General features: G+C 40.4%; 1 protein-coding gene across 2 annotated transcripts in view; it reads left to right on the forward strand.

Annotated features, from left to right (window-relative positions):
- The window catches only part of ATP7A (ATPase copper transporting alpha), a 178,562-nt gene that overhangs the window by 57,300 nt on the left and 98,204 nt on the right, over window positions 1–23,058 (forward strand). For both annotated transcript variants that reach the window (XM_059678592.1, XM_059678593.1), the window contains exon 2: window positions 16,433–16,573. In XM_059678592.1, the coding sequence (XP_059534575.1) occupies window positions 16,454–16,573 (120 nt within the window). In that variant the 5' untranslated portion in view covers window positions 16,433–16,453. The remainder of the gene's footprint in view (window positions 1–16,432; window positions 16,574–23,058) is intronic.

The raw sequence follows: 23,058 nt of genomic DNA on the forward strand, positions 1-23,058 counted from the left end.
ACTTATATGTGGAGTCTAATGAACAAAATAAAGTAACAAACATAGTGGAGACAGACTCATAGACACAGAGAACAGAATGAAAGCTGTCAGAGGGGAGGGGGTTGGGAGCTGGGTGAACAGGTTAGGCATTAGGTAGAAAGACTCATGGATACAGACAACAGTATGGTGATTGCCAGAGGAAAGGGGGGATGGGGAGAGGTAGAAGAGGGTAAAGAGGTGGTACATGGTGAGACCTGACTTGGGGTGGTAAACACAATATAATATACAGATGATGTATTGTAGAATTGTATACCCTATATAATTTTATTAACCAATGTCACCCCAATAAATTCAATTAAAAAATAAAGAAGGAAGCTGTAGGTGAAAGAAGAAAAATTTGAGAAATTCCTAAATTCACATGTAGTCCAACCTTTCAATATCTTCATAATTTTGGATAAAAAATAATTCTTCTGAGATTATATAGGAATAGCAACATTTGCTTCAAAGTGTAGAGTTGAGGATTCAATAGAATATATATAAAATGTTATTTTGAAGTCAATTTTGATCTCATTTCCATGTACTCTGTACTTTTTTTCATGGGATGTTGTATGGTTTTATCTCTAGGCATTATTCTTTATACTTTTTAATATACGCTATGGTTAAGTTGAATATTATTGTGATAATCAGCATAGAAATAATTACGTGATTTAAAATATTAAAAAAAGAAAATAATAATAAACAAATGGAACTACATCAAACTAAGAAGGTTTTGCATGGCAAAGGAAACTTCCATCAACAAAATGAAAAGACTACTCATTGAATGAGAGAACATATTTGCCAATGATACATCTGATAAGAGGTTAATATCCAAAATTTATAAAGAATTATAAAACTCAAAACCAAAAAAATAAATTCAATTAAAAAGCAATCAAATGACCTGAATAGACACTTCTCCAAAGAGGACATACAGGTGGCCAATAGACAGATGAAAAGATGCTCAACGTTAGTAATCATCAGAGAAATGCAAATTAAAGCCACAATGAGATATCACCTCACACTTGTCAGAATGACTATCATCAATAAATAAACAAGTATTAGTAAGGATGTGGAGAAAGGCAAACCCTTGTGCACTGTTGGTGGGAATGCAGATTGGTGCAGACACAGTGGAAAGCAGTATGGAATTACCTCAAAAAATTTGCTTTATTACCCAGCAATCCCACTTCTTGGAATTTATCCAAAGAAACCCAAAACACTGATTCAAAAAATTATATGCACCCTTATGTTCATTGCAGAGTTATTTACAATAGCCAAAGTTTGGAAGCAGCCCAAATATCCATCTGTAGATGGTACTACTTACCCATAAAAAGTCGTAAATCTTAGCCTTTGCAACAGTATGGCTGGACCTGGAGAATATTAAGTGAAATGAGCCAGTCAGAGAAAGACAAGTACCATATGATTTTACTCATATGTGGAATCTAATGAACAAAATGAACTACCAAGTAAAATAGAGACCAACTCATAGATAGAGCAGGCTGACAGCAGTTGGGGTGTTTTGGAGAGATTGGGAGAGTGCGTAGTGGAACTGAGCAAAACATTTAAAATATATATTTTTACTAATTTCAGAGAGGAAGGGAGAAGGAGAGAGAGATAGAAACATCGATGATAGAAAATCATTGACCGGCTGCCTCCTGCATGCCCTCCCCCCCAACTGGGGACCGAGCCCGCAACCCGGACATGTGCCCTTGACCAGAATCAAACCCAGGACCCTTCAGTCTATGGGCCGACGCTCTATCCACTGAGGAAACTGGCTAGGGCAGTGCAAAAATATTTTTAAAAGAGAAAAGTTTCATGGATATGGACAACAGTGCGGTGATCTTGGAGCAGAAGGTGGATGCGTGGAGGTGGAGGAGTGAATAGGGGTGATAAATGGTGATGGAAAGAGATTTTACTTGGGGTGGTGAGCCCAGAATACAATATACAGATGATGTGTTATGGAATTGTGCACCTGAAATCTGTATAATTTTGTTAAGCAGTATCACCCCAATAAATTCAATGAAAAGGCTAAAAAAATTTTGTCTACCTTATGGGTGCAAATCATATTCATTTTGGTTCTAATTTGCATTTTGTTGACAACCACAGTGATAAAAAATTATCCACATCCTCACCAGCACTTGTCATTGGTTGATTTGTTAATGGTAGCCATTCTGACAGGTGTGAGGTGATACCTCATTGTCGTTTTAATTTGCATCTCTCTGATGATTAGTGACTTTGAGCATTTTTTCATATGTCTCTTGGCCATCTGTATGTCCACTTTTGAGAAGTGTCTATTTTTTGCCCATTTTTAATTGGATTGTTTGTCTTCCTTTTGTTAGGTTGTGTAAGTACATTATATATTTTGGATAGTAACTCCCTTTTCAGATGTATTATTGGCAAATATGTTCTCCCATATAGTGGGTTCCCACATCAACAAATGACAAATGCTGGCAAGGATGTGGACAAAAGGAAACCCTAGTACACTGCTGGTGGGAATGCAGACTGATGCAGCCATAATGGAGAACAGTATGGAGTTTCCTCAAAAAATTAAATATGGCCCTGACCAGTTTGGCTCAGTGGATAGAGTGTCCGCCTGCGGACTGAAAGGTCCCAGGTTCGATTCCGGTCAAGGGCATGTCCTTGGTTGCGGGCACATCCCCAGTGTGGGGTGTGCAGGAGGCAGCTGATCAATGATTCTCTCTCATCGATGTTTCTAACTCTCTATCCTTCTCCCTTCCTCTCTGTAAAAAATCAATAAAATATATTTTAAAAAATTAAATATGGAACTGCCGTTTGACCCAGTGATCCTACTTCTAGGAATGTATCCTAAGTAACCTGAAACACCAACCAGAAAGAATATATGCACCCCTCTGTTCATAGCAGTGCAATTTACAATAGCTAAGAACTGAAAACAGTCCAAATGTTCATCAGTAGATGAGTGGATAAAAAAGCGGTGGTACATTTACACCATGGAATATTATGCAACTGTAAAAAAGAAGGATCTCTTACTCTTTGAGACAGCACAGAGGAATCTGGAGAGTATTATGCTTAGCAAAATAAGCCAGTCAGAGAAAGACAATTATCATATGATCTCACTCATATGTGGAATCTAAAGAACAAAATAAACTGATGAACAAAATAGATCCAGAGACATAGAAGCATGGAGCAGATTGTCTCATCTCAGAGGGAAGGCGGGGGTGAATGGGTGGGAAGAGATTAATCAAAGAACTTTTATGCATATATGCATAACCCACAGACACAAACAATAGTGTGGTGAAGGCCTGGGGTGGGGTTTGGGTTCGGGATAGAAGGGGTCCATTGGGAAAAAAAGGGGACATCTGTAATGATTTCAACAATAAAGATAAAACAAATTATCCAGGCAGAATTGTATTGAAAAAACATTAAATTTTACTGTTTAATTTATTGAGAATTCAGAAACCTTTCCTAAATTATGGGAACAATTTTAGGGGGATTTTAAAAATAATATTTCAACTTCTGTGATCAGCTTTGTGAAGTGGTTTTGAGCAGTTAGACTTCATTACATGTCATGTTTGTATTCAACTTCTGCAGTTTCTGTTTTCAAACCAGACATGATGATCTAATCATAATGCTGTTCTTGCTTTTGGGAAATGTTATTACCGATGGTGATTACCTAATCTATGTTTAGGGTGTGACTCAAAATACTTTAATAATAACTAGAAGTTATTTCCCCTCAATGTTGCTGGGTGTTCTTGTTCTCAGCGTTGCCTCTACTAAAAGCTGCATGGCAGATTTGTTTCTCTGATATTCCCAGAAGCCTACATTTCCCCCTCCCCCCACATCATATGAAATTGTTATGCTCTTACTCTGTTTTCTGAGTTATTTTCCTAAATGCAATGGGCAGTTAAAAAATGTTCCCGACTTTGGACCTATGTTTGAAACATTTAAAATTCAAAAGATGGACATAACATATATTACAAAATCAATTAGAGTTGTGTGTGTGTGTGTATGAGGGAGATGGAATTCCTCCGATGTTTTATGTGTAAGGTCAAATTTAAGTAGAAGAAAAAAATAGATGAAGTATGAAGTAAGAAATATATATTATTCATAGATGATTTGACATGCATAAATGTATGTAGTGGGAAATGTGGCTATATTAATGTAAAAGGCGAAAGATTTATGCGATCTGAAGAGAAACCAGAGCATATATATTAATGTAATTTTCATTCATGCTCAGAAATTTTTTACTTCTTAATATATACTTCCGGGTTGAATTATTCAGTTACTTTTTTTTTTAAAATATATTTTATTGATTTTTTTACAGAGAGGAAGGGAGAGAGATAGAGAGTTAGAAACATTGATGAGAGAGAAACATCGATCAGCTGCCTCCTGCACATCTCCCACTGGGGATATGCCCGCAACCCAGGTACATGCCCTTGACCGGAATCAAACCTAGGACCTTTCAGTCCGCAGGCCGACGCTCCATCCACTGAGCCAAACCGGTTTCGGCTATTCAGTTACTTTAATATATTTTATTGATTTTTTTTTTTTTTTTTTACAGAGAGGAAGAGAGAGGGTTAGAGAGTTAGAAACATCGATGAAAGAGAAACATTGATCAGCTGCCTCCTGCACACCCCCTACTGGGGATGTGCCCACAACTAAGGTACATGCCCTTGACTGGAATCGAACCTGGGATCCTTTAGTCCACAGGCCGACGCTCTATCCACTGAGCCAAACCGGTTAGGGCTATTCAGTTACTTTAAAAGTGCCTTTCTGTTTTATCGTCTCTCAATAATCCTGGGAGATGCTCTAGTACTTTGATCTGCGACATACCCTACAATAAAACTGTATTACAATATTACATTCCTAACTAACCTGGTAAACTAGCCTTCATTTGCTGAGTGTATTGTAGTCTAAAAGTTTGTTACCAATTCTTCTGTTTCAACTTGACGTTTTCCCATAAAACAACGTAGTCCGTTTTGATCATGTGTCTACATCAATCCTCAGAAGCCCCATTTGACTCATAAAATATCTGATTGAGCTATATAGTACTAAATCTGAGTGTTCTGTCCTAGAGGAGGAAAGAGGAAGGGAGTTTCCTTTCTTAGTCACAGGATTAACTGTAGGCACAGTTTTCATAAGATTTGTTTAGACATTATTCCACTTCCCTTTTCATACTCATCACTGCTTGCCAGTGACCCTCTATCTAGATCCTAAAGCCTCATGCTTGCCTTAAGTACCCTACCATGGACTCACCATCTGGGCCTGTGAGTTCCCTTCATCCCCACTCTCCTTTCATCACAGTTACCTTCCTTTCCTGTCCCATCTGGACCTCTGTTTTTGTATTAACTGATCTTATATAGGTATTAGGAGGTTTAATTCCAGCTATCAGCCCCTTAAACTATCAAAGAGGAATTTGTATTTTAAAAAGAGGATACAATGTCTGTTAAGACAACTGACCTGGATTTTGAAAAAAATCACTTCATAAGGGAGAAGAGATATGGGGGAGGGACTGTTCTGGTTAAATGTACAAAAAAGACACAGCCAAATGGTGCGTGTGAACCCTGTCCGAATCTTGAGCTGTGGAAAAAAAAAAGCTGTAAAAGATGTTGTTGGGACATTTGAGGTAATGTAAATAAAGAATGTGTATTAGATAAAGTACAATCATTAATTTTCTTAGCCATGACAATAGTATTGTGGTTATGCAGGAGTCCTTATTCTTTGGAAATGCATTATGATTTCTAAAACTTACATTCAAATGGTTTAGAAAAAAAGAGAACATGTATCAAAAATGTTAACAATTGTTGAATTCATGCAGAAGATATACAGATAGATGTTCATTGTACTATTTCATCTTATATGTGTGGTTGAAATTTTTCATAAAAATTTGGAAAAAAAGGGAATGTATGCATTAATAGAATCTAAAATTATTAAATTTTACTCAATGGAAAATTCAGGCAGTATGAAGAATTTGTTTATGAGCTGGAGTAGCTAGTTCTAGAATCTAGCTCCTATAAACTAATTCAGTTCTACTGCTTCTTCCCTTAGTCCACTTATCATTCATTCAAAGATTCAGATTTTGTCCTATTGGTAACTACTGCTCTGGCTAGAGGAAGAAAGGTGGACTTTCTCAGGGCAGTGACAGCTTATTTTTACATATAGATTGTTTGTAAATCATATATTACCATAATGTGAAAATCTTATGTGATGTGGTTCATTAGGGATCATGATTTTTTTTTTAAAAAATCTTTATTGTTGAGAGTATTACAGATGTCTTCCCCAATTGCTTCCCTCCACCCGGTTCCTGCTCTGCCCCAGGCCTATACCACCTTATTGTCTGTGTCCATAGGTAATGTGTATCCTATCTAATAAAAGAGAAACATGGTAATTGGCGTACGACCGATACCCTTTTCATTGGCTAATCAGCGAGATATGCAAATTAACTGTCAGCCAAGATGGCGGCCGGCAGCCAGGCAGCTTGAAACTAACATGAGGCTTGGTTGCCTCAGTGACGGAGGAAACCAGCGTTCCCCGCCTGCCTGCCGCTGCCTCTGAGCCGGCAGTTTAAGAAACATTCTAACAAATACGCCCAACTTCAGCCAGCAGATTGGCAACATTGTAAGCAAAGGCCAGAAACCTACTTTCAGCCGGAGGCCTAAGAGCTGGAGCCAAGCCTCAAGCTAAAGCTGGCACAGAATTAAAAAAAAAAAAAAAAAAAAGGAAAAAAGGAGCGTTTGGGAGTTCAGTCACCCCCAGCCTGAAAACAGCCCTCAGCCCCTCACCCAGACTGGCCAGGCACCCCAGTGGGGACCCCCACCCCGATCCAGGACACCCTTCAGGGCAAACCAGCCAGCCCCCACCCGTGCACCAGGCCTCTACCCTATATAGTAAAAGGGTAATATGCCTCCCAGCACCGGGATCAGCGGAGCCGTGAGGCCTCCCGGCACTGGAATCAGCATGACAGGGGACAGCACCCAAACCCCCTGATCGCCCTGCGGCTCTGTGTGTGACAGGGGGCGGGGCCACAACCTCCCTATCCACCCTGCTCTGTGCCTGATAGGGGGGAGCTCCCCCCCCCCCACGGGCCCTGCTCTGTGTGTGACGGGGTAGAGCCATAACCTCCCCCTCGGCCCTGCCCTGAGTGTGAGAGTGGCGGCGCCCCAACCCCCTGATCCGCCCTGCTCTGTGGGTGATAGAGGGCAGCACCCCAACCCCCTGATGGGCTCTGCTCTGTGCGTGACAGGGTACAGAGCCCCAACCCCCCTGATGGGCTCTGCTCTGTGTGTGACAGGGGGTTGCTCCACAACCTCCCCATCGACCCTGCCTTGAGTGTGACAGGGGGCGGCGCCCCAACTCCCCAATCAGCCCTGCTCTGAGCCCGACCAGGGGCTGCACCTAGGGATTGGGCCTGCCCTCTGCCACCCGGGAGCAGGCCTAAGCCAGCAGGTCGTTATCTCCCGAGGGGTCCCAGACTGCTAGAGGGCACAGGCCAGGCTGAGGGACCCCCCCCCCCGAGTGCACAAATTTTTGTGCACCGGGCCTCTAGTCCTATATAATAAAGAGCTAATATACAAATGGTCATCATGTCCTCATGCTGTAACCGCTCAGACACTCAACACTTGGGAGAGAGGAATGGGGACCAGCCAGGCACAAATGAGTTTGCAAGAGAGGAATGAGGACCAGCCAGGCACAAATGAGCTTGCGAGAGAGGAATGGGGACCAGCCAGACTGCGGCCTGGGAGAGGGACAAGCCGCCCACCCCACAGTCCTAGGTGCCAGCGGCTGCACCTGCGCCTGTGGCCCAACCCGGGAGAGGAACAAGCTGCACGCCCCGTGATCCCAGGTGCCAGTGGCTGGGGCTGTGGCCCGGGAGAGAGATAAGCCTCGCGGTCCCAGGTGCCAGCGGCTGCGTCTGCATCTGCGGCCCTGGAGAGGGACAAACTGCCTGCCCCACGGTCCCGGGCGCCTGTGGCTGTGACCTGGGCAAAGCCGCCCGCCCATGGTCCCCTGCAGCTGCAGCTGGCCTGGGTGAAGGCGGCCCGGGTCCTGGGTGCTCGCGGCCTGCCAGAGGAGGGAATTCTGGGTCCTGGGTGTAGGGTGAGGCAGAGGCGGTTAGGGGCCAGCAAGGGAGCAATTAGGGTTGATCAGGCAGGCAGGCAGAGGTGCTTAGGGGCAATCAGGCAGGCAGAGATGGTTAGGGGTGCTTAGGCAGGCAGGCAGAGGGGTTAGGGGCGATCAGGCAGGCAGGCAGGTGAGCGGTTAGGAGTCAGCAGTCCCGGATTGCGATAGGCAGTTGGACATTCCCCAAGGGGTCCTGGATTGGAGAGGGTGCAGGCCGGGCTGAGAGATTCCCCCTCATGCATGCACCAGGCCTCTAGTATGCATATAAGTTCTTTGGTTAATCTCTTCCTACCAACCCCCTTCCCTCTGAGATTCGTCAGTCTCTTCCATGTTTTCATGCCTCTGGTTCTATTTTATTCATCAGTTTATTTTGTTCACTGATTCCTTGTTTATTTATTTTGGTTTTTAGATTCAATTATTGATAAATATGTATTTATTACCATTTAATTGTTCATACTATATGTTGTCGTCATCGTCCTCCTCCTCCTTCTCCTCCACCTCCTCCTCCTCCTCCTTAAGAATACCCTTCAACATTTCATGTAATACTGGTTTGGTGGTGATGAGCTCCTTTAGCTTTTTCTTGTCTGTGAAGCTCTTTTTTTTTAAAAAATATATTTTATTGATTTTTTACAGAGAGGAAGGGAGAGAGATAGAGAGTCAGAAACATCGATGAGAGAGAAACATCGATCAGCTGCCTCCTGCACATCTCCTACCGGGGATGTGCCCGCAATCCAGGTACATGCCCTTGACCAGAATCGAACCTGGGACCTTTCAGTCCGCAAGCCGACGCTCTATCCATTGAGCCAAACCGGTTTCGGCATTTTTTAAAAAAAATATATTTTATTGATTTTTTACAGAGAGGGAGGGAGAGGGATAGAGAGTTAGAAACATCAACCAGCTGCCTCCTGCACACCTCCCACCGGGGATGTGCCCGCAACCAAGGTACATGCCCTTGACCGGAATCAAATCTGGGACCCTTCAGTCCGCAGGCCGATGCTCCATCCACTGAGCCAAACCAGTTTGGTCTGTGAAGCTCTTTAGTGAACCTTCAATTCTAAATGTTAGCTTGGCTGGATAGAGTAATCTTGGTTGTAGGTCCTTTCTATTCATCACCTTAAATATTTCTTGCCACTCTCTTCTGGCCTGCAAAGTTTCTGTTGAGAAATCAGCTGACAGTCGTATGGGTTCTCCCTTTTATGCAACTGTTTTTCTCTTGGTGCTTTTAAGATCCTCTCTTTGTCTTTAACCCTTCGCATTTTAATTATGATGTCTTTTGGTGTGGGCCTCTTTGGGTTCATCTTGTTTGGGACACTCTGCATTTCCTGAACTTGTAGTCTATTTCTTTCACCAGGGAGAGGAAGTTTTCTGTCATTATTTCTTCAAATAGGTTTTTAATATGTTTCTCTCTCTCTTCTCCTTCTGGCATTCCTATAATGTGAATGTTGGCACACTTGCAGTTGTCCCAGAGGCTCATTACACTATCTTCATATTTTTGAATTCTTTTTTTCTTTTTGATCTTCTAATTGGGTGTTTTTTGCTTCCTCATGTTGCAATTCATTTATTTGATTCTTGGAATCCTCTACTGTACTGTTGAATCCCTGCAAATGATTCTTTATTTCAGTTGGTATATGCTTAATTTCTTACTGGTCCTTTTTCATTTTCTTGAAATTCATACTAAGAGCCTTGAAATTCTCACTAAGTTCCTTGAAACTCTCGTTAAGATTCTCAAACATCCTTATAACTTTTGTTTGGAACTCTGTATCTAGTAGTTTGTTTGCTTCCATTTCATTTAGTTCTTTTTCTGGGATTTTCTAATGTTCTTTCATTTGTGACATGCTTCTTTGTCTCGTATTTTGGCTATTTCCCTGTGTTTATTTTTATGTATTAGGTAGAGCTTCTATGTCTCCTGGAATTGGTAGAATGGCCTTGTGTAGTAGGTGTCCTGTAGTGTCCAGTGGCTCAGTCTCCCCAGTCACCTTAGCTGGGCACCCCTGTGTGGACTATGTGTACAGTCTTGTTGTAGTTGAGACTTGATTGCTGTTGGTGTCACTGGGAGGAATTGACCTCCAGGCCAATTGGCTGTGAGGACCAGCTGCGACAACAGTGGGAGAACTATTGTGCAGAAAACACCCATATGGAGCAGGACTTACTTCAGTGGGGATTTCATGCTCACTGAGTCTGCCCCTGGAGTGGGTCACTTGTGGATGTGTAGAGTTGTAATCTCGTGTGGTCTGAAGCTGTCCACTGGGTGCACTGGCTCTGGTGCCTCCTGGGACGTGCAAAGTCAGCCACTGCCTGGGCCACCCATCAGGAGCTATAAAGTGATCTGCAAATGGCTGCTACTTGTGTTACCTTGTAAGTGCCCAGGTGAGGCCAAGCTGTGAAGCAAGGCCAGTTGCTGCTAGTGCTGGGTCTTGGGCCTCTTATTGATAGGTATGGGGCATGCTGATGCCAGCAGCTGCTTGTTTGAGTGATTTTAGGAAAGTTTGAAGCCTGAGTCAGGACAGGTCATTCATATGGAAAAGCCATTGCAAACATTTTGGGTGGGGCTATAAAGCAGGTGGGATAGGATATCAGGGAATCACTAGGGTAGAGCAAACATTGTGAGACAGGCTGATGGAAACTCAGATATGGCTGACCCCTGCGAGCACCCCTGTCTGTGAGAAATCTGCCTTTGAGTTCTTGCTCCAATGCCAGACAATCCAGTTCCTGCTCATATGACCCTGGATCCCCCAAAGCTGCTGCCCCAGTGCTGGAGCTCAGAGGGAATGATTCCGTGTAATTCCATGCTATGGCCCTTTTAGAGGAACTGCTGGGTCTCTAGAAGCCTCTGTGTCACTCAGCCACAATCCCTGCTGGTTTTTATAGTCTGAAGTTACAGGGACTTCTCTTCCCCGTTCTGGAACCCTGGGCTGGGGGTCTTGTATGGGGCTGGGACTCCTTGCTCCTCATGAGAGGCCTCCGCAGTTGAGATATCCCTCCCAATTAAAACACAGACACACATGGGTGTTGGACCAGCTCGTTCTTTGCCGCTGCCCCTCTTACCAATCTCAGTGTGCTTTCTTCTTTTACTTCTGTAGTTGTAGGACTTTCATTCATCCAGATTTCAGGTGGTTCTGCATGATGGTTGTTCTGTATTTTAGTTACAATTTTGATGTGGTTGTGGGAGGCAGCAAGTATAGGCATTTACCCATGCTGCCTTCTTTGTTCTCTCGGGATCATGATTTTTTTTACCTTGAATAAAGGCTGAGTGAAGTAATTAAAAACAAAAATTAGATGAATTTATTCTTTTATATTGAATAGATATTTTAAGTCTCTTGATGTAAGAATAGGTAATAATTTAATACTAACTTAAGAAGAACCAGTGGACATAACTTATTATCTATTGCATTTGGAATAGCTTTAGCTATAACTTTAAAAGTAAATAACATGAATAGACTAATAATTATGAATCTATTGCAGATTAGGTCACATTATACATTACAGTTGTTCCACAATTAGTGCTAGTTGAAATTAAGTCTGAACATGATGGGCCGCAGGATGAATTTTTTTTTCATCTTTTCTAAGATTTTTTTACATGTTTTATAAATGAACAGGTATGGAAAACAGCATGGAGGTTTCTCAAAAATTAAAAATAGAACTACCGTATGATCCAGCAATTCCACTACTGGGTATTTATCCAAAGGAAATTAAATCACTATCTCTAAGATATCTCTACTCCATATTCATTGTAATATTATTTACAATAGCCAAGACATGGAAACAACCTAAGTGTTTGTTGAGGGATGAATGGCCAAAAAAGAAGGAAATCCTGCCACTTGCAACAACATGGATGGATCTTAAGGTCATTATGTTAAGTGAAGTAAGCAGAGAAAGACTAATATTATATGAGCTCACTTATATGTGGAATCTAAAAAATCACAAACTCATAGATACAGGGAACAGGTTAGTTCATTGCCAGAGAGAGGGGGTTTGGGTGAGCAAGATGGGTGAAGGTGGTCAAAAGGTACAAACTTTTAGTTATAAGATAAATAAGTCAGGGGATGTAATGTACAGCATGGTGACTATAGTTAACAATACTGTATTACATATTTGAAAATTGCTAAGAGAGTAGATCTTAGAATTTCTCATCACAAGAAAAAACTTGTAACTATGTATGGTGGTGGATGTTAACTAAATTTACGGTGATAATAATTTTGTAATATATACACATATCAAATCATTATGTTGTACACCTAAAACTAATACAGTGTTATATGCCAATTATATTTCAATTTAAAACATGAATAGTTGTAATAACAAAAAAAATAGAATGGATTTCATCAAAATTAAAAACCTTTGGGCATCAAAAAATTCTACCAACAGAGTAGAAAGATAATACATAGAATAGGAGAAAATATTTGGAAATCATATCTGATAAGAGATTAATATGCAGAACTTATAGAGAAATCATGCAACTCAACAACCTCCCTCCCAAATTCCTATTAAAAATGGGTAAAGGGCTTGCATAGACATTTCTCCTACCATTACCCTTAAATTTCTAACATGTATTCTTAACAAAACCAGGGGTTATCTCTTTCTCTATATACATTCTAAGCAAGACCAAGGACCTTAGAATGCTCAATTACAAACTCCCATCCATATTATTGTTTTTTAATATTTCAGGTCTACTGTTTTGTGTGTGCATATGTGTGTGTGTGTTTGTGACTGTGTCTGAATAATAATACATTTTCATGCTGTAAAATTCAAAAGGTAGACTAGATCTTAATTGTTCTCACCACAAACAAATGATAAGTGACAAGATAGAGGTGTTAGTAATAGTGGAAGTCTTATCGCAATATAAAAAATTAGAGGCCCGGTGCATGGATTTGTGCACCGGTGGATTCCTTGGCCTGGCCTACGGGGATCAGGCCGAAACTGGCAGTCCAACATCCCCCGAGAGGTCCCGGAGTGCGAGAGGGCACTCTGCAAAGTTGCTGTTGCTCGGCAGCTCCTGCATTGAGCGTCTGCCCCCTGGTGGTCAGTGCACATCATAGATACCAGCTGGTCAGTTGGTCGGCCAGTCACTTAGGCTTTTACATATATAGACTAGAGGCCCGGTGCACGAAAATTCGTGCACTCGGGGGGGTCTCTCAGCCCAGGCTGCACGCTCTCACAATACAGGTCCCCTCGGGTAGGGTCCAGTCCCATCGTAGCATGGCTCTGGTTCCCTGGGCCTGCGGGCCGGAGGGGAGGTATCAAGATTCCCAGATTGCAGCATAGCTCTGGTTCCCCAGAGCCTGCAGGCAGGGGGAGGGACCCAGAGGCCAGTCCGATGGCAGCATGGCTCTGTTCCCACAGCCCCCTCCTGCTGCCGCACCACGGGCGGCTGGGGCCCGCAGCTCCCTCCCGCCACCGTGCTGCTGGTGGCCAGGACCCAGGACTGACTCTCACTGTGGGCCGCCGGGACCCAGGATTGACCCCCGCCGCGGGCCACCGGGACCCAGGACCGACTCCCAGTGTGGGCCGCCGGGACCCAAGACTGACTTCCACCACACCAGCCGGGACCCTAGCCTGGTGTTCGGTCATCTGTCCAGACGTTTTGATCGTGATGGACCCTGGCTCTTTATATATTAGGATGTGTCAAGCCAACACATTGTACACCTTAAACTACACAATGTTATAAGTCAGTTACATCTCAATTTTTACAAAAGGTATAAAAATCCTGGCTGGTGTGGCTCTGTGGTTGAGCGTCGACCTGTGAACCAGGAGGTCATGGTTTAATTCCTGATCAGGGCACATGCTGGGCTTGTAGGCTCGGTCCCCAGTAGGAGGCCTGTGGTAGGCAGTTGATCAATGTTCTCTCTCTGATGTTTTCTCTCTCTCCCTTCCTCTGAAATCAAAAAAATATTTTTTAAAAAAGGTACGAAAAGTTATATTGTGAAAATTCCTTTTCTCATACATATCCCCTAACTACCCAGTTCTCCTCACCAAAGGAGACCACTGTTTTCATGGGATATATTAGGTTAATCTATATGAAATTGCCATTATTTGACAACTTTGATATGTAGCAATGGCAATTTTATGCATTTCAAACTAATATTAGTGAAAAAACCAGATTCCTATTTTTTTAAAAATATATTTTATTGATTTTTTACAGAGAGGAAGGGAGAGGGATAGAGAGTTAGAAACATTGATCAGCTGCCTCCTGCACACTCCCCACTGGGGATGTGCCCGCAACCAAGGTACATGCCCTTGACCAGAATCAAACCTGGGACCCTTCAATCTGCAGTCCGATGATCTATCCACCGAGCCAAACTGGTTAGGGCCAGATTCCTATTTTTATGGAATTTTCATTCCAGTGGAAGTTATATTAGTTAATTATTTTAGTGTAATAAATTACCCCAAAATGTACTGGTTGAAAACAAGTATTTATTATCTCATAGTTTCTGTGTGTCATGAAATTGGGAGTGGTTTAGCTGTGTGATTCTGGCTCAAGGTCTCTGATGAGGTTGTAGTCAATATGTTGGCTGGAGCCGCAGGCATCTAAAGGCTTAACTGAGTCTGAAGAACCAACTTCCGTCCGGCTGGTGTGGCTCAGTGGATTGAGCATTGTCTTATGCACCAAGAGGTTACTGGTTCAATTCTGGTTCGATTCCTGGTCGTGGCACAAGCCCTGGTTGTGGGCGCCATTAGGAGGTATGGAGGAGGCAGCTGATTGATCTATCAATGTGCTCTCTCTTATCGATGTTTCAATCGCTGTCTCCCTTTCCCTTCCTCTCTAAAAAAAACACAAATCAATAAAAACATATTTTATAAAACGAATAAACTTCCAAGACAGTTCACTTACCTTGCTGTTGTCGGGAAGCCTCAATTTCTCCGCACATGAACCTTTTCATAAGATTGCTTGAATATCCTCATGACATGGCAGGTGACTTTCCCCAGAATAAATGATTCAAGACAAGACTAGGAGGAAGCCACAATGACTTTTCTCATCCTCTTGCAGTGCCTTTTATGACCTAGTCTTAGAAGTCACACCTTGTTGCTTTCACCATATTCTATTTCAGTGGTTCTCAACCTTCCTAATGCCGCGACCCTTTAATACAGTTCCTCATGTTGTGGTCCCCAATTTCATTCTTACAAATTGAACATAATTAAAGCATAGTGATTAATCACAAAAACAATATGTAATTATATATGTGTTTTCCGATGGTCTTAGGCGACCCCTGTGAAAGGGTCGTTCGACCCCTAGGTTGAGAACTGCTGATCTGTTTGTTGGAAGCAAATCACTGAGCCCAGGACACACTCAAGGGAAAAGGAGTTAAATTCCACCTCTTGAAGCAGGGAGTAAACAAAGAATTTGTGAATATGCTTTAAAACCATCGCAGGAAGACAGATAAAAAGCAATAAACATAATAAGTAAATTATAGACTACATTAGAAGATGATAAGTTCTGTGAAAAAAGAAAAATAGAGCAGAGGTAAAGGGAATCAGAGTGTGTGTTTATTGCAAGATGTAGGTTGCAATATTAAACAGGTTGGTCAGTGTAAGACTCATTAAGAAGGTTAGATTTGAGTAAAGACTTGAAAGAGATAAAGAAGTTAGCAAAGCAGATATCTGTAAGGAGAAAGTCCCAAACTAAGGGAATAGTGAAAGCAAAAGCCCTGGAATGAGACTAACATGAGGTGAGAGAAAAGAATACTATCTATATATTTTTTTTAAAATATATTTTATTGATTTTTTTACAGAGAGGAAGGGAGAGAGATAGAGAGTTAGAAACATCGATGAGAGAGAAACATCGATCAGCTGCCTCCTGCACATCTCCCACTGGGGATATGCCCGCAACCCAGGTACATGCCCTTGACCGGAATCGAACCTGGGACCTTTCAGTCCGCAGGCCGACGCTCTATCCACTGAGCCAAACCGGTTTCGGCTACTATCTATATTTTATTAGTACTACTAATGGCCCGGTGCAAGGGTTTGTGCACATTGAAAGGAAATTAATTAGAAGAAATATTTTAATATTACTATTCGCCCTTTCTCTGTAATAGAAGTATCAACCAAATTCACAATCGACAATGACAGATCTAAACACACGCGTGCGATTGGTGCCAGTGAGAGCTTTATATGTATTGTGCATGTGTGAGTCAACATTAATTTTTAAATTGCCAGTGCACATCATATGTACTGGCCAGTTGGTCGGTCGGTCAGATGGTCAAATGGACATGTGGTCGGTCACTTAGCTTTTTATAAATATAGATATTTTCAATTGAGGAGGTGGGGGAAAGTGAGGAAGTATTATTTGCATGGCTGAAATGAATGAATTCATTGTTTCTAATAGGAATGTAAAGAAGAAATCAAAATGGATCCAAGTATGGGTGTGAATTCTGTCACCATCTCTGTTGAGGGGATGACGTGCAGTTCCTGTGTTTGGACCATTGAACAGCAGATTGGAAAACTGAATGGTGTACATCACGTTAAAGTAAGTTACTCTTTGGGAATTAGTGAAGTCAGAGATTTCAGAATGGGTTTGGCTTTTCAGTGAAGTAAAGAGTTTATACTTTTTTTGCCATTTTGGGTTTGTGTTGTTTTCCCCCCCCAAGGATTTATACTTCTTGTCTCTACAACATTCTTGTCTATGATTCAGACTTCTCATAAGACCTTGAGCAAATTGTCTTTAGTTTCCCTTGTTTTTATTACAAATAAATTGGCTAATTGGCATATAGTGATTCTTTATGAAGTTTGATATAAAATTTCCTTATTTCAAGAGTCATGTGAAGTGTGATGGCAATATGTGGGTAATTCTTTTCCATGTCTGAAACTGTAGGTGATTTTTTTTTTCACATCTGAGTTTCATATTCATCTTGGCCAAAGAGGGCAAAGTAAGCTTTGGATCCATTTTTACTATATGTACGGTGGGAAAGCAGCATTTCTTTCATTTGTTGTCTACACTACATACTCTGGTCAGCTAAGACTGTGTTGATGGTTGTGGCTAAATATTTTTAAATTTACATAGTATAATAAAACTTCTGCTAAGTTTTCTGCCCTGAAGGCATCCATAGGCAGACTTAGGTATGAATTTTCCACTTTCTCATGCTCCAAAAGTAGGACTTTCTTTTGTATTCATCATCTACCTTCACATAACTCCAGTCTTGGAGGCTCTTCAACCCCTCCACAAGTATGCTGCTTTCTTTAATTTGCTTTGGGGAGAAAGCCAAGTTAGAAGTGCTGAGAAGTGACAATACTACATGTTTTGTTAAATTAGTTTATCTTTAAAATATTCAAATTTATAAAAACATTTTGTAATTTTTTCATTAATTTGTAACTATCCAAAAATTAGGTGGATATTTTTCAGGATATTTTGTTGATATGAAAAGAGGATGGCAAAAGTAACTCTACAACCTTTAGTCCCAAAGCTTTAAAAACAAGTCATTTCATTTCAGTGAGTAATAAGTATGATACCTGCACTTGATTTTATCCTCAAATGAAATCAATTAAACCTTACGTGATTTAAGGTGGCCAATGCTGGGGGCAGGAATAGAGGCTAATCTTACTAATTGTTGGTTCTAATTGCAGTAAACTTAATTGCATCAAAAAAATGGTTTGCAAAATTTTTCTCCAAGGGACTTATGTACTTATTTTTTGTCTGGCAAACTATTTTAGATTAATGTTCGTTTTCCCAACATATCCATGTATAAATGAAGGACTAAATTCTACTCTTAACATTTGCAAGTCCATTCCTTTCTAGATTCCCCCCAGAATCCTATTGCACCCCACTCATATGTAAGGCTGCTGTTTCCACTGCATCTTTCTAGAATTCACTTCTGTTTAATAAAGCTTGTTTAAGGCCAGAAAAATGCATTTTAATTGGATTAAGTGTAAAGGAAAAGTAACAGTAATGTAATGTTAAAGCACTTTGTGTTATCAACAGTGGATCCCAGTGACAGATATTTATGGCTGTACTTTCCAGGGCATGTTCACAATTTGATTGCTAAGAACAAAAGGAAACACACTTTCTCTGCCTTTTCCAGCTCACCTCTCCTCTAGTCAAAAGCCCATAGAGTATAATTTTGACCTTTCTTCTTTTTTCCTTTCTTTAAAACATATTTTGCTGGATGGGGGAGGATGAAGAGGATAAAGGAGGCTAAATACAAGGGGACAAAAGGAGACTAGACTTTGGGTACTGAGCACAAAATAGAGAATACGGATGTTGCATTATAAAGTTGCAACTTGAAATTTATATAATGTTATTAACCACTGTTATCCAATATATTTAATAAAAAATATTTCACTAACTGTTAATTCTTCTAGGCCCAGAGACAGATTTATTGTGAAGTTAATGAAGCTTAAGTTTCAGTGAGTGACCTCTTCTGAGACCCTGGATGGGGTCTTAGCAATGTGTTCACATGGTTACATGTTTTTGCAAAAGTAAAATATTTTAACCACAATCCTTTAAGCCTATTGTTTATTGTCACTTTGACTCCCCCTCTGTTAGACTTCCCTCTGTGTTGGGTGGCATTGGATGTGCCATGGACATTTTGAAGATCTAAGGGGAGGGTCAGTGGGGATGTTTAGTTTGGTGTTAGAATATTTGACTATATGTGGTTCTTAATCACTTGTGGGTATAGTTACATTTTTGCTAGAAATTCCGGTGTAGCAATGGCTTTTAGTAATGCTCCTATCACCCACTGACTCACCCAGTATTTTGGCATAAAGATGTAGGGCCCTGTGTAAAAGTGGTAAATAACTGTTATCAATTCAAAGAGTATTTAAAACTAATCACTGCACAAGAAAACTTTTCTGAAATGCCCTGAAATATCTTAAAGCTCATATATAAAAGAAACTGATAATTTTCCTGAATTTGACAACAGCTCAAAACTTATCAATATCTATTTGTGACATTGAAAGAAAATTTTCTAAACACCCATTAATTAAAAAAAAATATTTTGACCTGCAGGAAAGACAATTATCTCTTTTCTCTATGTTGATAAATATTTTTACAAAATCATTGTCAAATGAAGCAGCAGATTATACAGCCAAAAATATAGGAAAATAAAATATTATAGAGGTAGGTGTATCAGGCATTATTAGTAAACATGTTATTTTATGGATTTTATGGTATTTGCTAGCTTTTAAAAATTTATAAATTTTAATTTTGTTACTTTTCAGGATATTTTTACTTCTGTACAGAATTTTGTTTTTTAGTCTCATTAATTTTCTTAAAGACAGTTCCCCAAAATGTTTAAGCTTCAGAGGCCACAAAAGGTGGATTCACCTTTTTCTAGGAATCATAGAATATTGTCCACACCCAGACATAATTTATAGTCAGAATTTACTTCAAAATGTTAATATATAAAACTAGTGGCCTGGTGCATGAAATTCATGCACATTAAAAGGTAATTAGAGGAAATATTTTTTTTAAAATATATTTTATTGATATTTTACAGAGAGGAAGGGAGAGAAATAGATAGTTAGAAACATCGATGAGAGAGACATCGATCAGCTGCCTCCTGCACATCTCCTACTGGGGATGTGCCCGCAACCCAGGTACATGCCCTTGACCGGAATCGAACCCGGGACCTTTCGGTCCGCAGGCCGACGCTCTATCCACTGAGCCAAACCGGTTTCGGCAAGAGGAAATATTTTAATATTGCTATTCGCCCTTTCTCTATAATAGAAGTATCAGAGATGAAAGAAAATTAGTAAAATGTATACGAAAATCTCCCTCCTGTCAGAGTCTGGGGTGCGCTGCGGGACCCAGAGTCAAGTCCCTACCCACCCGTGCGCGCCTTGAAATCACGCGAGACCCAGCCCTGCCAGCCCCACCCCTGTCAAGCCCCGCAGGGTGGGTGGCACAGTCTCAGGTCCCCTGTCAAGCTCAGCCCAGCAGGGGGCACAGCCTCAGGTCCCCTGTCAAGCCCTGCTGGGCAGGGGGCACAGCCTCAGGTCCCCCAGCCCAGTGCCAGGTGGGGGCGTGGCCTCAGGTCCCCGGGTGCAGCCTCAGGTCCCCCAGCCTGGCACTGGGGCGGGGGGCATGGCCTCAAGTCCCCTGGCTCGGCCTCGGGTCCCCAGGCCCCGGTGCTGGGGCGGGGGGTGCGGCCTCAGGTCCCCTGGCCCCGGCGTGAGGGTGCGAGGGTGTGACAACCATTTGCATATTAGCTCTTTATTATATAGGATGTCTCACTTTTTAACAAATGTCAAGGTTTAAAATTTCTAGATAATAGTTTCTGAGATTGCATTTACTAAGGCTAATGTGCAGTCAATTTAGAAACACGATTTGGAGAGGACCTTATTTCAACTAATTCAAGAAGTTCTGGTAGTATTTGGAATAAAACTCTGATATGAAGTAACGTAATTGTTTTGTTAAATCGAGTGGGGTTGTTTTATTCAAAAAATTCTCCAGTGGAACAGATTAGAGCTTTAAAAGAATTTAAGGATAGTGAATGGTCAAGAAGTCTCTAATTATTCAATAAGTAAAATGGATGACTTTTTTCTCTTTGCAGCTTCAGCATTTAAATACATTTTGGGAATTTTCTCTTAAATTGTAAAGTTTGTAAATGACTCTAATACTCTTGTTTGTCCTGCCAGTGTCAAAACTAGACTTTAAAGGGATTAGCCTGAAGTTTAATTTAATCACCCTAGTGGTCTGTTCAGGGGGAAAATGAAATGGGCAGATAATGTGAAGGTCTTTCTCTGGGATTGGTTGGCCTTTCTGAAAGTGAAATGTAAAAACAAATTTAATTAGCTCTAAGTACTGAATGGCTCCAAAGGTTAATGCCTTATTAGCAAATTACTTTGTCCTTGAATCTTAAACTGCCAACTCTTTGAGTACTTTTTGCCTTTGTACAGATAAAGGCTGCCATCCGTTTTGCTAATATAGACTATCCTTTTATTTATTTTTTAGAATTGAATTTATTGGGGTGACATTGGTTCACAAAACCACAGGTTTCAACTGTGCAACTCAATAAAACATCATCTGGACACTGTATCATGCGCTCATCGCCCTAAGCAAAGTCTCTTTCCGTTCCCATTCTCCCTCTCCCCCCACCTTTGCCTACCACCATCTAGTCCCCACATCCTTTCCCTCTGGCTATCACCACACTATGTTGTCTGCGTAATATCGACTATCCTTTTTTTAAAAAAATGACAATCTAGATGCTAGCAGTAATTAAATTCATCCTGTGGATGAATACATTTCTTGTTTCCCTTAAAAGTAACTTTTAAAAATATGTTTTCATTGACTTTAGAGAGAGAAAGAGAGAGGGAGAGATAGAAACATCATCAATTGGCTGCCTCCTGCACGCCTCCTACTGGGAATTGAGCCTGCAACCCAGGCATGTGCCCTGACTGGGAATCAAACTGGTGACCTCTTGGTACATGGGATGACACATAACCAATTGAGCCACACTGGCTGGGCGAAAATAACTATTTTTTAATTCTTGAAAAAGTAACATATGTACAGAGTAAAAACACTCTCCCAAAGGAAACCAGTCATCAGTTTTCTATGTCTGTATCCTTCCAGAAATAGACTATGAATATAAAATGGTTATATGTATTATATATATCCATATGTGTGTGTATGTATGTTTGTGTGTATATACACACACACACACACACACACACACACATATATATATTCCCTTTTCATATAAATGGAATCATGCTATACATATTGTTCTGCATCTTGCTTTTTTCACTTAGCAAATATATCTTAGATACTGCTCCAAATGAGCATATAGAGATCAATCTTTTGCTTATTTGGAACTTTTTTTGTTTCCTTACTTTGCTAAGGCAAATGACAGTGCATTGAACATTCCTTTTTTAAAAACACTCTGCTAGGGTAATATAAGAATTTTGCTTAATATAAATTCCTAGGTAATAATCATCCATCCATGGAGATACAGAATCAGTTATTAGGTTTAGGTTTCTGGTTTCTGGTTTAGTTGAACTTTATTGCAAGTATCAAAGGAAGGTCCAATCCAATATAAAATTCTAGTACTGGAGGAATGGTGTAAAGAGGGACTTTCATTATTTCCTTTTTTATAACTAATTTTTTATAATGAATAATCATACATTAGTTGTATATTTTTTGAAGTAAAATGGAAATGTATTAGCAATAAAATTCTGACAAAGCAATCAGTTTACAGATAATTTAATTTATGAAAATCAGTGCTACAACTTAAAAAGACTAACAAAATCTCTGTATTTTTTTCATTTTAAAATAGTTGGTTTTTGAATTTTTATATTGGTTTTGGTCTAACCCTTTATTGAGATTGGTCAAAAAGTATGTGTTAATAGAACTTGATGTTTCACTTTATGATATTTTAATTTTCAGTATTCCATACTGAAGCATCAAAGTAAGGCATTACTTGATATACACACATTTTTTTCAACAAACAACAATAGAATTTGTATTGAGATATGTATAATATAAATGGGATTCCTACTATGTATTAAAATAGTTTTTAGTTGAGACAAAAATATATTATAGATGGTGAATCAAACAATAGAAATTCAAGATAATTGATGAATCATTTCACTTTTCTAAGTTCAGTTTCTGTAAAATGACAGAATCCTTTCAAGCTCTCAGAAACCTCTGATTACCTTTATGTTAAGTTGTTACGAAAATCTAAGAAAGTGGGCTTTAAATCATCTGAAGACTTTTATACTAACTGTGCTGCAGCATGCTAATCTGAATTTATTGCAATGACTTATATAAATTAATTCCTAGGGGGATATAAAGGAATTTCAGTGTGCTAAAACTTTAATCATGGACCTTTCCCAAAGTGATTTTTAAAATGGGAAATTTTAGAATATACCGATTGTTAATCCTGATAAAAAGCCAAAGAAATATATTCTTTAAATAATTTTCTTAAAAAAATATTTTTATTGATTTCAGAGAGAGGAAGCAAGAGAGAGAGAGAGAGAGAGAGAGAGAGAGAGAGAGAGAGAGAGAGAGTAACATCA

This window comes from Myotis daubentonii, chromosome X, assembly GCF_963259705.1.
Source record: "Myotis daubentonii chromosome X, mMyoDau2.1, whole genome shotgun sequence".
Classification (NCBI taxonomy): Eukaryota; Metazoa; Chordata; class Mammalia; order Chiroptera; family Vespertilionidae; genus Myotis; species Myotis daubentonii.